At 39.0% G+C, this 14,682-nt stretch overlaps 1 protein-coding gene across 3 annotated transcripts in view; it reads right to left on the reverse strand.

Annotated features, from left to right (window-relative positions):
- Window positions 1-665: 665 nt before the first annotated feature.
- LOC135207227 (uncharacterized) overlaps window positions 666-14,682 on the reverse strand; it is a 33,286-nt gene continuing 19,269 nt past the window's right edge. Inside the window, exons 1-3 of one of the 3 annotated variants that reach the window (XM_064238854.1) lie at window positions 9,460-9,682; window positions 4,302-4,383; window positions 666-3,792 (exon numbers count right to left, since the gene is read on the reverse strand). In XM_064238854.1, coding sequence (XP_064094924.1) covers window positions 2,521-3,792; window positions 4,302-4,343 — 1,314 coding nt within the window. In that variant the 5' untranslated portion in view covers window positions 4,344-4,383; window positions 9,460-9,682 and the 3' untranslated portion in view covers window positions 666-2,520. The other 2 variants (XM_064238855.1, XM_064238856.1) reach the window with 2 other exon arrangements.

The following is a 14,682-nucleotide window of genomic DNA, read 5'->3' on the forward strand; positions in this document are numbered from 1 at the left end:
AATGACCTATTTAGTCCCCACCAAACGGCCTAACTGCACAGCTTGGACGATGAGGCCAGAACCAGCGAGAAACACTGCCATTGACACTCGGGCATGTAATGGCCTAACCCCGCCCACTCTGTCCAAACCTCAGATGGCACCAAGGGTTGTTGTTATTTGAGATTAAGCCGGCCTTATGCCAGCCTCGGGGATCAAGTGTGGTAAAGTGCACTTAGAAACATTTTACCTCCCGCGGGCTAGAACTAAACACGGCGAAACTGTAGAAACACGCAGGTAGAGCACCTACTAAAGTAGCACCCCATTGACTACCTCCATGATACAGCTTGGCTAATTGTTCATCACTATAGCATTCCATGATCCTTTTTTTAAAGGGGGTGGGGGCTGATCCTCTCGTGGAGTTGGTTCAACTTTCCATTAACTGCCTCCATGATATATGGCAGTATTTTTGTTTGTTTCTAAACTGATATTGTTTCTCACCGACTGCTTAATTTATTCAATTTCTTTGGTTTCGTTGTCACTGACTAATGCAGATGACTGGAATAGTGTAGAGCAAGAGTTTAGCGCTTACAATAGTAACATAACTATTTCTCATTTCTACCCCATACTTTCGCCATGCACATAATGTGTGTTAGGTTACAATTAAAGACCGTAAGAAATTTTGTACAAATTTTAATTGAGCATATAAAACCCTAACGTGTCTCTGTGGAAATGAACAATATCACATTCTTTTATTTCTTTATAGTCTTTTTACATTGATATTATTTCCATAACGGTTATTTGTACCCGAAACATTACATACATCAGGTCTTGATAATCAATCATCAATTAGAATTTTTACACAGACTGCATCTTTTTTGCTACAAGTCAGCAACATCATTCTGTTCAATATGTTCGTTTATTGTTCACAACACTTCAAAACAAGGAAGAAATCACATAGTCACTTTTATACAGTTTAGGAATTTTTCAGTAATGAACAAGTTGCTCAGTACCCTAACTGAGCGTAGTGATAAGATTCTCTCTCTCTCTCTCTCTCTCTCTCTCTCTCTCTCTCTCTCGTATACAGAGACAGGTGCATAAATAACAGTTCAGAATTCCGCATCAAACTATGTTCGTTTGAAAGCATCTGCTGAATGTATACACTTGTGCTAATGAAACATGAAAATAGATGTTAACAAACACTTACGTAAAAAGTGCACATCAAGCAACGGAGATGACGAACCTAACACTAATGATACAATTTATTTTGACAACATATTCAATTCACTGTAACCTACGTTTTAGCATGTTTATAAAACCGTTCATAGAACTTAGAACAAAAGTAACAATAGTATTGTTTCTCTATTTCTTGTACTTTTATAGTTTAAATTTGGAGAAATTGGAACATAAGTAACAATAGTATTGTTTCTCTATTTCTTGTACTTTTATAGTTTAAATTTGGAGAAAAATGTCTATCTGTAATACGATGTTTTTAAAATATCGGCTGTTACTAAATGTTTTTTTATTATTATTATTACGAAAAATGTCAGTCTTACAGAAACGACCACGTAAAATTCTGCGTACTACAATGTCGTCTTCGTCCTCTTATAAAGTTCCGTAACATCCTCTTCTTATTTGTAGTCCCAATTATCCTTCAATTACCGTAATTCCCCGAATAAAAGTACAGAATAATCATGGAACTTGCCATAGCTGAGAGCGACAAGTAGCTTCCTACTGGCGAGCTGCTACCAACACCAGAGTTATCGAAGTAGCTTTTCGATGACGTCACAGGGCCGACGACGTCCTTGTGGATCTTGGTTTCGGTCGACTCGGACGCCAGAGCTTTGTCAATCACCGTCGGACTGAACCTGTTGTTCGCAGGGTGGGCGGGAATGAACTCGACGTCTGGGGATTTTACAGGACGTCCCGCTGGAGGCTCCTCGAAGGGCGTTCTCGTGATCGTCCCTTTGAACTTCGATCTGATCACCGTCCACCCTTCCTCATCTACGTCGGGTGGTCGTCTAGGGGAGATTTCTCCCGGGAAGAGAGGCGGGGGAGGGTAAGGGTTTAAGCCGGGGAAGTCCTCTGGATTTGACTCGGGTAAAAATGGAGAGTTCAAAGGCGGGAAGCCTTCGACCTCTCTGTTATGGGTCATTGTTGGGTCGCCTCTTCGCGTGCCAGGGACCACCCGGATGATATCGGATATAACTCTGTCCACGTCGTTAGCATCAATGTCATCGGGTTGTGGTTGTGGAGAAAACGGGAATTTAGTCATCGGTCTACGAGTTGTAGGGATAAAGTTAGGATTGAAACGATCTGTAGGAGTCTTAATTGGCTTGGGAGTAAAAGAACCGAAGGATGCCGGGACTGTTGGTTTATAGGTAGTCTGTATGAACGTGATAGGAATAAACTCTGTAGGGTAGGACCTCTGACGAGCGAGGACTCCCGCGTTATTTGCATCCGCTTCAGGAGAGACTGAAATATTTCTCGGTTCAGAACCTGTTTGGGGGAAATCAGAGGAAAGGTTGTTGGACGGAGGGCCTTTCACTTTGCTCCACACCTGAGGGTGTGAAGTATTAGTCCTATTTCCCTGAACTGGTTCCAAATCTTTGACGTTAAAGTACCAAAGGTTGGGCTCTCTGGTCTAGGAGTAGGGATTAGGAAAGTGATAGGAACAAAATTCGTAGGAGCAACCACCTGACCTGTGAGAATTGGATTATCTGTAACTGTTTCATTCGGAGCTGAAATGTTTTCGGGTTCTGAAACGAGATGGATAGAGAGATCGAAAAAGTTCCTCGGTGGAGGAGGCTTCTTCATTTTGCGCGTCGGCTGAGGTTGGGAGGTGGTGTTCTGTGCAGTATTATTCTCCTGAACTGACTTCAAATCTTCGTTTTTCAAAGCATTGGAGAAAACAAAGCCTGCTGCTGGTTTAGGAGCGGTTACTTGAAAATTGATGGGCACAAACTCCCGATGAGCTGGAACTCCTCGGTTGACTGGCATTGTTTCAGAGGAAGCTGGAATGCCTCTTGGTGCAAGATCCGCACTTGAGGGAGTTGCTTGAACCATTTCCATCTTGTCCACCAGATGCATTTGTGAACCATCGACTGTGGTTCCATTCACCTGAATCAGTTCCCAATCATTATCGTTATTTGTTCGCTTCAGTCTTAAGGATTCGTTTAACTTTGTGGTACTGGAGCGCAATTTTTTAGAGTCGCCGTCGCGAAGATCTGCTTTAACGCTCTGGTCCACTTCGGTGAATTTGACATCGCCATATCTTACTGGGAGATTCCTGGTTCGGCCTAGAGGTATGATTTCATTATAAACTGGGAGGTAATATTGCGGGATATTCTGATCGTAGTAAGGCAAAAAGGGACCGTAATAGTAATTAGGCTGGCCATACGGAATGAAATTGTCGAAAGGAACATTGTTAAATGAGGGAGGAGTTGGTCTTCTCTGATCTGGAAATCTACGCTGGTTCACCCCGTAAGGGTCATAAACCCCATTATAATCTGGTTCTCCCCCACGGACCGCTACTGACGTGGACACAACGGTGCCGAAAGGCTCCTGGTTGAAAGGGGTGGCCCTGCCAACCCACCTCCCACTCTGCCCATACGTGACCGAACCCAAAATGTCGTCCCCCCTCGGCCTAACTACAGAGTTGAAAGACCTGGACTCCGAGGCCACAAAACTCAGCGGTTCGTCCAAGTCCTTTGCCGATCCCCAGGTGGACTTTCCTTGAAAGCTCTCTGCGCCGTCACGCGGCCCAGTTGATGCACGGCAACAGTTCCTCTGGAGGTTCAACGCCAGGAGCAACACCTATGGATAACAGAAAAGATTTAAAAGATCACAATGTCGACATAGAAAAGGTGTCTGGTACCTGAAACAGGATAAATGGCGGGAAAATAGGTATTGTGGACACGTTGTACAGATGACCATCAAGATTATTTACACTCGTAAAACTTCTGTCACAGTATGAATCAGGTTCGTCTGATGAAAAATGTTAAAAATTAATTTTTAGAATATACTTCCTACAGCTGCACCAAAGTTTAAAAGTAAAGCTCCTCTCTCTCTTCTCTCTCTCTCTCACCACACACCACACACACACACACACATATATATATATATATATATATAATATATAGATATAATTATTTATTATATATTATAATATATTTATTATCTATATATATATAAATATATATATATATATATATTATATTATATACTATATATGATATATATAATATGGCTAGATAGACTCCTGCAAATCTTATGTTCAAAAGTACGACTTAACTTTACAAGGACCTTTAAAATGGAAAACTTACCAGCGCAGCTCGAAAGCTCCCTTTACTCTGAATCGTTGTCATCTTCTGTCATTTGCTAGTTGTTCCATTCTCAAAAGTCATCCTGTATCAAGTAAAGATGCCAAGAATTAATACAGTTAGATATTAACATTGGTAAGTAGCTATGTTTACTTAGATCATAAGCATTTGCGTTCACCGGTTCTATTTTTCTCTGTAATGGAAGCTTTTAAAAGCTCGCAGGGTTGCTATTAAGGCGAAGTAAATGACGTTTATTATGCTCTCAAGATTTTAATTATAATACTTAAATCTATTCAGTGACATTTCGGCTGTTGCTTTACGTTCCTTTATACGTAGTATGTAAGCAGAATATCTTAAAAAACCGGATTTTGCGTCCACATATTTTAAAACTGTGTATATATAATTTTCTTATAATATTTATATAAAATCTGATGTGTTGACCTCATCTGAATGTCATTCATACTGCCAAGTAATTATTTCAAATTTTAACCTGCTATAAAGTAAAACATTGCTCATTATTTACTCCATAGTATACACATGTTACTCCGTAGTAGTTGTGTACCTCAACAGAAACCTGATAAAATGTGTATCTTGTATAGCAGACATTCAAATAATTTTTTTTATATATTGAAAAATATATAAAAGTTACTTAAATCTATTCAGTGACATTTCGGCTGTTGCTTTACGTTCCTTTATACGTATATGTAAGCAGAATATCTTAAAAAACCGGATTTTGCGTCCACATATTTTTTCTGTGCGTAACATCGAAAGAGCTATTAATGGCTCCCTTATACATATGTGGAGAATGAAGGTCAGCAGCTTACCGCATCTATATCACAAACAGATTGAAAACAAATCAGTAACCGTCATCAAGGAATGAATCTTTGGTAAATGTTGGATAATCTTATAAAGCACTGGTTACGCCTACAAACAAGTCGTTATATGCGGTAACTCCGTCGCGCGTGGCATATTTTGCAAGTTCAGACGTACCCTAACAGTTACTGTATGTCAGTTCCAATGGTTGGGTCTTGCTGTTTCAACCAAGGTCTTTGGAGCTTGGTTTCAGCCATATAGCACATTACAACTTTTTTTTTTTTTATGTCGAGGCTCGTAAGAAGGTACTGACTTCATTCTGCATAGTTAGGATGGTAGACCATGGGAAAATTTTAGTACGAAAGATGGAGACAATTGTGTAAAATCTTACGAAAATTCAACAATGCGGCGTTGACAAAATGTGTTCCTAAGATCTTGAACATGAAAAAAATGTACCAGAAGTAAGTTTGAAATGCGAATCAGCTGCTGAAGACCAAACTGCGAAAAGTAATGCAAATAAGGCATTAGAAAAGAATAAAAACGTTTCTCTTGTGTAATCAGGCCTCCGAAAAAATCTTGGAAGACATTCTCCTAATAACAATGCTTTGGCTTAATAAAGGTTTGATAGACTCATTTCTCATAAAAGTAAATTTGCCATCAAGAATGTCGTCTAGAATTTTAACCGAATTGCGTACATTTAAAGGAAAGTTGTCAATAACAATTTAAGTGTAAGGATTCCTTGTTGAGAGTCAGCAATCGCAGGTCTCAGATCAGGACATCGGATCGATGCAAATGGAAACTAATACCACCTTCATAAACAGCAAACTTTCCTTTATATGGCTAAACCCCATTATGTTCTTACGTAGCGTAAACAGTAGTGAGTCAGGTACACTACCTTGAGGAACACCAAGGCGAAAAATATATAAATATTTGAATCTAGGTTTGCGGCACTCTACATTCTCATTTCATACCGGTGCTTATCCATGCAGATGTTAATGTTCTATGGTTCTTTCACACGAATGGCCCCTGGTTGGATTACAAAGCGAGAAGGCTGGTCTCAACAGGTATTTTAGGATATCTCTCGCTCTTTCTGCTATTCGTTGACAACATAAAATAACCTTATCTTTCCTCATTTACCATAAATTCCATTGTCACGAGAATCTCAGATGGGTTTTGTCGAAATCTCAGACAGAATACCATCTTACATTGAAGTTTCACTGCCAATACTCGTGTGTTGTAGCGAGTAGTACGTATCTGGATATCACTGTGTATTTAAAATGGGAATTGCAGTGAATCACGTCGATACACTGGACCAAAATGAATTCTTTCCTTTTTAATTTGCTGTTAATTATATCTTAGTTTTACCAGACCACTAAGCTGATTAGCAGCTCTCCTAGGGCTGAGCCCGAAGAATGAGATATTTTCACGTGGCTAGGAGCCAATTGGTCACCTAGCAACGGGACCCACAGCTTGTTGTAGGATCCGAACTACATTATATCGAGAAATTAATTTTTAATCACCAGAAATACATTCCTCTGGTTCTACGTTGGCAGAGCGTGGAATCGAACTCACGACTACTGAATCAGTAGGCGAGCACGTACCCACTCGTCCAACGAGGAACTTTTAATTCGCTGTACACTGAAGCCCTATCAATTCAATAGCACACCAAATTCTCATACATACATGGAGCTCCCTCGTCTATATTGCACTGACTTCCATGCTTCCTGGATATTTAGCACTTTTCCCACTGCCTTTTCTATTAATCCATCTGTCCTGACTGTGCATCGTTTTCACATGTCAGTATGACCAAAATATAGTCTTCCCTTCATTCATCTATGCAAACATCTACCACTTCATATCTCTACATCTTTCACCCTTCAATTCTTCTTGCATCACATATACATATACTAAGGTAGATTCTTGGGTGAGCGCTATGCCTGCGTGACATTTGTTTGGCGGCCCCTCATTGGGTGGGAGCTGCCTGCCTACCTCCCGGTACCAGCCAATCAGCGGCCGCCACACAAACGTCTCGTAAGCATAGGGCTCATCCAAGAATCTACCTTAAGTGAACCTGCTATAATAATTCTTCTCAACAACTTCAATCTTTTTTTTTTTATTTTTTCTTCTGCATTGAACATCTACATTTCACTTCCATAAAGGACGTTTGGCCTAAACAAGTCCAGTCCGTTCGTATATTCCCACTTTGGCTTCCAGAGACAACCATAGTGTCTTTTTCAAACTTTAGCAGACACCCCAGGTGTCTTTTTCAACTTGTGCAGACACCCTAGGTGCCACCTTCCTCGCATGTATTTTCGGGTATTTTTCCAACTTACAAACATCGGTTTATTTTCACTGTGGATCTTTTCTAGTTAGTGCCCCCCGCCCCGCCCCCCGCCCCACAAGGGTTTTCGGGGTCTTTATCTAGGACTATCTCTTGAGGGTTAATATCTTAATGATATCTAGTACAGTCTTTTGTCTATGTTTTTACAGTCATCCCCAACTGGCTTGTACTAAACACGCCGGAAAGCTGGATACATACCGGGTTGAAACCCTCGGCGGTAACTATTATAGGAAAGTGCCTTCACTATCACTAATCAGGATGTTATCACCTGCAAATATCAACGCAGCGTGAAACAGCCATGAAGACAAAGCATTTCCAAATCTCAGACCACTCTACATCAACAACTCAGTCACTCTCCCTCCCATTTATATTTGCCGTCGTGTCCTTCACTTCACACGTCTCAGAACTTTCATTATACCAGTGTCTTATCTGCTGTATCAGACAGCGATGTCATCCACCAAGTCAATTCTATCTCAGGCCTTTTCCAGGTTGGGGTATCTTGGTGTCTAGTGTTAGTGTTGGCGCCACTCGCCTGAACTGCAAGAGAACTGAAGTTTTCGAATAGCTACACCAATCGCTAGACTCATGCCATAACTACTTAACCCAGAACGGAATCAGATAATGAAAGATCAGTTGAATTGTGATGACCTTTGCAGGTATGATACGGTTTTATATCCTTTATGCTCCTTTAATCTTGGTTATGTATTGTAAGACTAGGCTTTTCTTTATCGTTTTCTGTTGTGTAGGTTGCTAGTTGCTTGAGAATTCCTTAAAAGAATTGCTTGTAATCCGTTATTTCACTGTCCTCGTGGACGTACGGTATACGTTTACACACACACACACACACGCACACACATTGGCTACTTATTTACTCGAGGGCAGTTTGAACAAACTCATTTCGAGCGATCCATACAGAGCAGAAGACAGATCAAACGATTATAACAATAAAAAGGTATATTTTATTTTAGTTTAAATGCTGTCTAGAAAGTTCTCTGCAATTCTTCACCTCGCGGCGTCAAGTGATGGTAGGCTACTACTTTCCCGGGCTTTGCTTTTTATATGTAAATAAATAAGTTTATTCCACAGATTTTTATTTATCTTGTCACCTCTAGTTGAAGAAAGTTTCCATGATGAGTTAAACGTGAATTTATATATACTGCCATGACCACACACTGTGACCAATTGCTTTGGGGTAATCGTTCCTTTGTCTGTAAAATTCAAAAGAAAAGATTGAACGACCTTCGCTTTATAACTCTCTTTCTACACGACGCCTGTCAAACGGTATACAAACACACCCACACACACAAGTACATACACACATACAAATATAAATAGATGCACACACACACACACACACACACACACACATATATATATATATATATATATATATATATATATATATATATATACGTATATGGGTTTTTATCATCACCGTGACTTTTCATATTAAGCTACAAATGTCGTTTAATATCCAATTACCGCTACTTCAGGAATGTCACCAAGAAAGAGGGTATATATAATGTATGTATACATCTAGGTATTTATAAGTATATTATATATATATATATATATATATATATATATGTATATATATATATATATATATATATATAATATATATATAGTGTGTGTGTGTGCACTTGCATGTGTGCAACCTCTATGCATGTATGTTTCTCCACATCACGAAATTAATTACAGTAGTAATCGAGAATGAAGAAGAATTGGCATAAGCAAGAGAAAAGTTAAACGGATATCAAATCTCTCCAGAAAATAAAAAAGAAAGAAACACTTTGAAAATATAAAAGTAATACTTACGTAGCACATGAAAAAAATAACGCATAAAGAGATATATAAACACAGGCAAAAAGACAGCAACGAATCGGACTAGGTCGAAGCGCGCGACTCTGCCAAAAAGATGATGTGAATCGGTGAAAAAAAAAACTTAAACCAAGCTGGAAAAAAAAAAATGAGTCGTAAATCTCCCACAGACGGACAGATATTCACCTTTCCACGACGGAAGCTCAAAGAGTACTGGCTGTCTCCGGGTTTCTCCGATGCTTGATATGTGAATAAAGCAAGTAAGGCGAAAATAGTCATTACATATCATTATGTGACTCACTGGTGGTGAAAAAACACTTTGAGACTAGTGCGTGACTCAGGAAGCTTGTGGGACACTGGAGTGACCACGCGTCAAGAACTGGAACATTATTATTGTGTCTTGTTACGGTGGGGAATGAACAAAGTGGAGAGAGAGACAGAGACAGAGAGAGAGCTAGAGAGAATAATGCTTTCAAGAGTAGATACCTACAGGGTACTGGGTTATCATGGAGTATTTATAGCGGTCGGGGAGCGTCAGAGTATAGACTAGGTCACTAGAGCAAGTTCTGAGATCCTTAGACCATAGACTAGAGAAGAACGTCTAAGGTCTTAAGAGTAGAGTAGAACGTCTAAGATCCTTAAGATTTTAAGACTATAGAAGAAAGTCAAAGATCCTTAGACGTTCTTCTCTAGTCTTTAAGATCCTAGACCTTCTTCTCTATAGTCTAAGGTCTAAAGATCTTAGACTTTCTTCTCTAGTCTAAGGATCTTAGACTTTCTTCTATAGTCTTAAGATCTTAGACATTCTTCTATATAGTGTAAGGATCTTAAGACTTTCTTCTCTAGTCTAAGGATCTTCGACTAGACCACCTGTAACCTAAGGTTACAGATCTTAGACGTTCTACTCTACTCTTAAGACCTTAGACGTTCTTCTCTAGTCTATGGTCTAAGGATCTCAGAACTTAGACTAGAGAAGAAAGTCTAAGATCCTTAGACTATAGAGAAGAAGGTTTAGGATCTTAAAGACTAGAGAAGAAAGTCTAAGATCCTTTGACCTTAGGTTACAGGTGGTCTAGTCGAAGATCCTTAGACTAGAGAAGAAAGTCTTAAGATCCTTACACTATATAGAAGAATGTCTAAGATCTTATGACTATAGAAGAAAGTCTAAGATCCTTAGACTAGAGAAGAAAGTCTAAGATCTTTAGACCTTAGACTATAGAGAAGAAGGTCTAGGATCTTAAAGACTAGAGAAGAACGTCTAAGATCCTTTGACCTTAGATTTCAGAAGAAGGTCCTAAGATCCTTAGACCTTAGACTATAGAGAAGAAGGTCTATGATCTTAAACACCAGAGAAGAAAGTCTAAGATTCTTTGACCTTAGATTACAGATGAAGGTCTAAAAATATCCTTAGACTTAAGTAGAAGGTCTCAGAGCTTAGACCATAGAATAGAGAAGAGGACTCGTTTGAATGGTGAGAAAAGACCTAAGCGGAAATGGACGACGCCCAGTCGCCGCACAGACGATTGAGAATAACACGCTCCTGCGAATCAAGGAAGAAGAAGGATAGACTCAGAAAAGGAACCAATGGTAGGCTGGCTGGATGCTTGGCTGGAGTATAATGGGATGGAGACGGTGTTGGAAGAACCAACACTGCAAATCATTACTAAGGAGGCACGGGCAGCCCCTACGATGGATTTCTGCTTTAGTAGATATTCAGGCAGAGAGCGAATCATGTGATTCACGTTTTTGGGATGAAAAATATACATTTATATCCTGTGGCGCGTTTCAGCTGCTGTTCGAAGGACACTTAAGTACTTCCCCAATCTTGCTTTGCAGTCTGGTCAGGAAGATAAGGAAAATTTATATTATACCTCTGCGTATTTATTGCTTGATTTACCAGATCGTTTACTAGAATTTTTTTATATACAAAATATTCTGCAAGATTCCCTGGCGTCACGCAGGAACAATATTTTGTTCTGTTTTCGTTAAACCAATGAATTTTCCCACAATTTCGATCAGGCAGGAAATTCAGCGAGTTTGTGCATTCAAGCAAAACACAACGAAAAATTAAGAGCAGTAAGTCTCTCACCTTTGTTTCTGTGTACATACACATCATTTGTGTGTGTGTGTTTGTGTATGTATGTGAATTCTTGTCACTTATACACACCCTTTTTTTTCGTAATCATAAATATTAAGGTGCAAGTATCGTTTGATATTGATTTCATTATACCTAAGGAATAACTTACACACATAAATGTGTGTATATATGTATATATATATATATATATATAATAATATATATATATATATATATATATATATATATATGCAACTCTATCAAATTCACATGGGTGATCTCCTCTAAAAGAATCATAATTATTACTCCCAAGAATACAAATGGTCAACTTTATTTGTTTACTTCTAACATTAACAATTTCACATCAGTTTGATTGCCCATTTCAAACAGGCTTGTTGATGCGTGCTACGCGCTCTGGATCCGCGCTGCTGTCTCCCCTACCTAATCCGTCCCCACCTAGGGCGGACAAACTAGTTTGCATGGGTTGGGTGGCTGTGTCATGCCTCCCCTACTATCACTCAGGTGAGGTCAAACAAGATCCACTGAGATTTTATTATTATGATATAATAGATGTATTGCTTCTGACTTTTGTTTCACCCAATAAATGAAGTACTCGGTTATTGACTGTCCTTTTTTTATGTTTACTCTTGATTCGATTATTTCTTCTTCTCCTCTTCCTTTCTCTTTTACCCGGATTCCAGTTCTCTCAATCAGCTGGACAGTAATTCAACTCAAGTAAAATTTAGGACGCTTGCTTATATTTGCCTCTATTTGACAAGGACTCGTGAATGAGATTCGTTCATTTTCGCTATTATTTATGGAATATTTTTAGTAGTGATTCTGGTATCTATAATGACTGTTGATGATACTAAATCTACTTTTCCAAAACTATCTGTAGTACCACTTTTGCTTAATGTTTCTCATTTTATCTTTACGCATTTCTTTCTGAAGCAAGATAACGACCTTTTTCGTCGTTTTCCCGACAATGAAGTCAAACCTTTTATTGCTTCTGTCCATGCTGTACTATAAACTTGACATTCTTTGTGCATTGCATACAAGAAGTTAAAATGACAGCCCATATCTCCCGGGATGAACACTTCCAATCTTTGTGAGGTCTAAAGTTATCTTGATCTATTTAGTCCTCAGGGGATATTTGATAACTCCTAGAATGAGGAACTAGCAAGGAGACCAGACAGGGGTAGGGGGAAGAATGATCCCATTTTATTACAGGATGAACTATGCTGCTCCCTACAAATAGGAATCTCACAAGTCATCCCAAAGATAATCCGAAAAAAGGGCTTAGGTCACTAACGTACACCAAAACCTAGACTCAAGGTTGTTCACTTGTTCTCTTACTCAGATTGATGGCGCAACCTTACTGAAGGCAAATACCAATGGCGCATTGTGAATCCTGAAGGTCAAGATCCTTCGTTTTCAATGTTTTTTCACGGTCTTTCCCTCCTTATCATCAGTTCTTCCAAATTGTGCATTATTGTCACCAGCCTCTCTTCCTCCAGTCTCTCCACGCAACCAAACCACCTCGAAGCACTTTCCATCCTTTCATCTAAGTTAACCTTTTCACCACTTCGCTAAGTCTTCGGTGTTCTTACCGTTTTAACTGATCTCGTCCTATATACTGCACAAATAGATCATATCTGCAGTTGCAATCATTTTCCTTTTCATTTATATTCAACATCTGCATTTCATTTCCATAAGGAAGAGCTGGTTCAGTAGTTCCTTAATCGTCCATTCTAAAACTAGACTTATGAAGACACTAAAATTTATGTTTATTACTAAAATAGATTTTTGAAGCTACGAATCCACATTTCCGATCTTTCATTATCCATAGTCATTGCCACACCTGCCGATTTCCATTTCTCAAGATAACCTTCTTCCGTGTGTGTGTGTGTGTGTGTTTGTGCAACTCGTTATAGCGTGAATTCCTTGAACATTTAGTTCAAGTGAAGATATCGGTGAAGTAAATGATCTGAAAGTTCGTTGGAATGAAGACATCGTTCATCAAAACGTTCCGTGCAATTGTTCCTTTTATCTCAAACCATTTTCTGTTACCTGAGCTTCCTGGTGCTTTTCATGGACATATATTATACTGGTAATTTCATCTTATGCAGATATCTTACCGTGATATTTGGAGGTATCGAGTTACATTTGACTCATGTCAAATTGTTGGTTTTAGTAACGGTATATTTTGTAAGTTTCTCGCAGATATTCTTTACAAAATAAATAATTTTTTATGAGCGGGTTTCCTTTTAAGTAAGCCCATTGTTACAATGGACAGTTCTCTCACGCATGTAGTACTACTACTACTTGTTGCCTGCCACCCTATGGACGCGAAAATATATATAACTCGATTATCACTCTATCGTGATTTTTGCTTTTGAGGGAAACCGGTGGCAGTATAAAGAATAACCTTGTAGATTTTCTTTCATCATTCTATCTTTGGTTGCACATTTTCTCGTCGTAGTGGACGCTGAATATTTTAAAATGAAACGTCTTTGTGTTCTTTCAACTGCAACGAATAATTTAGTCTTAAAATATATGCTATACTATCTAAGATTAAATAGCTCTAACTTGTGTTAGGTTCCACCATCAGTTTCACAGTCTGTTGTCTGTAATTGTTAAATGTTTTGAAATGCAGACTTTAAAGAGTGTCGTATAAAAAGAACACTTTTACGGAAGGGGGAGACGTGACGTCACGCCCGGTGGCGCCTGCGTAGTGTTATCATCTGCTTGAGACGATGGCTACCTAACCGTTTCATTCCGTCCGGCCTTGCTCAGCCAGCACTCACGTAATAACCCACGACCACTGGATTTGGGGTGTCCTTCAGAAGTGATATTATACTCTATGCCTCTATGGAGAGAGAGTTGCTTTGGTGCTACGCTTGTCATTTTTTTTTTTTTTTTTTTTTTTTTTTTTTTTTTTTGCTAGGCGCAGTATCTGATAAGACTTATGGGTAGGTTACTGAAACGGCTGATCTTGTGAAAGATTTGTTACACTGAGGTTTCATCTACAATTCAACCGTTGACTTCTTGATCTTCTGATACATTTTCATATTATTTCCCCTCAAATCCTTTGAAGATCGAAATTTGAAATGAGACGAAAAGTCTCCTTCACCGCACAAAGCTTCAAGCTCGTACTAGGGATGGAAATGTACTCGGCGCTTTACTCATTATAATTATATTCAGGATAACCGACCTTTGGCGCAAGGCTTTGGCCTTGGTTGGTAGGCTACAGACTGCCTTGCCAAAGTCATCATAATTGATATTACAGAGTAAATAGCAATTCGTAGTATCATATTGGGAAACCATATCAA

The sequence above is a fragment of the Macrobrachium nipponense genome, chromosome 32 (assembly GCF_015104395.2).
Source record: "Macrobrachium nipponense isolate FS-2020 chromosome 32, ASM1510439v2, whole genome shotgun sequence".
NCBI lineage: Eukaryota > Metazoa > Arthropoda > Malacostraca > Decapoda > Palaemonidae > Macrobrachium > Macrobrachium nipponense.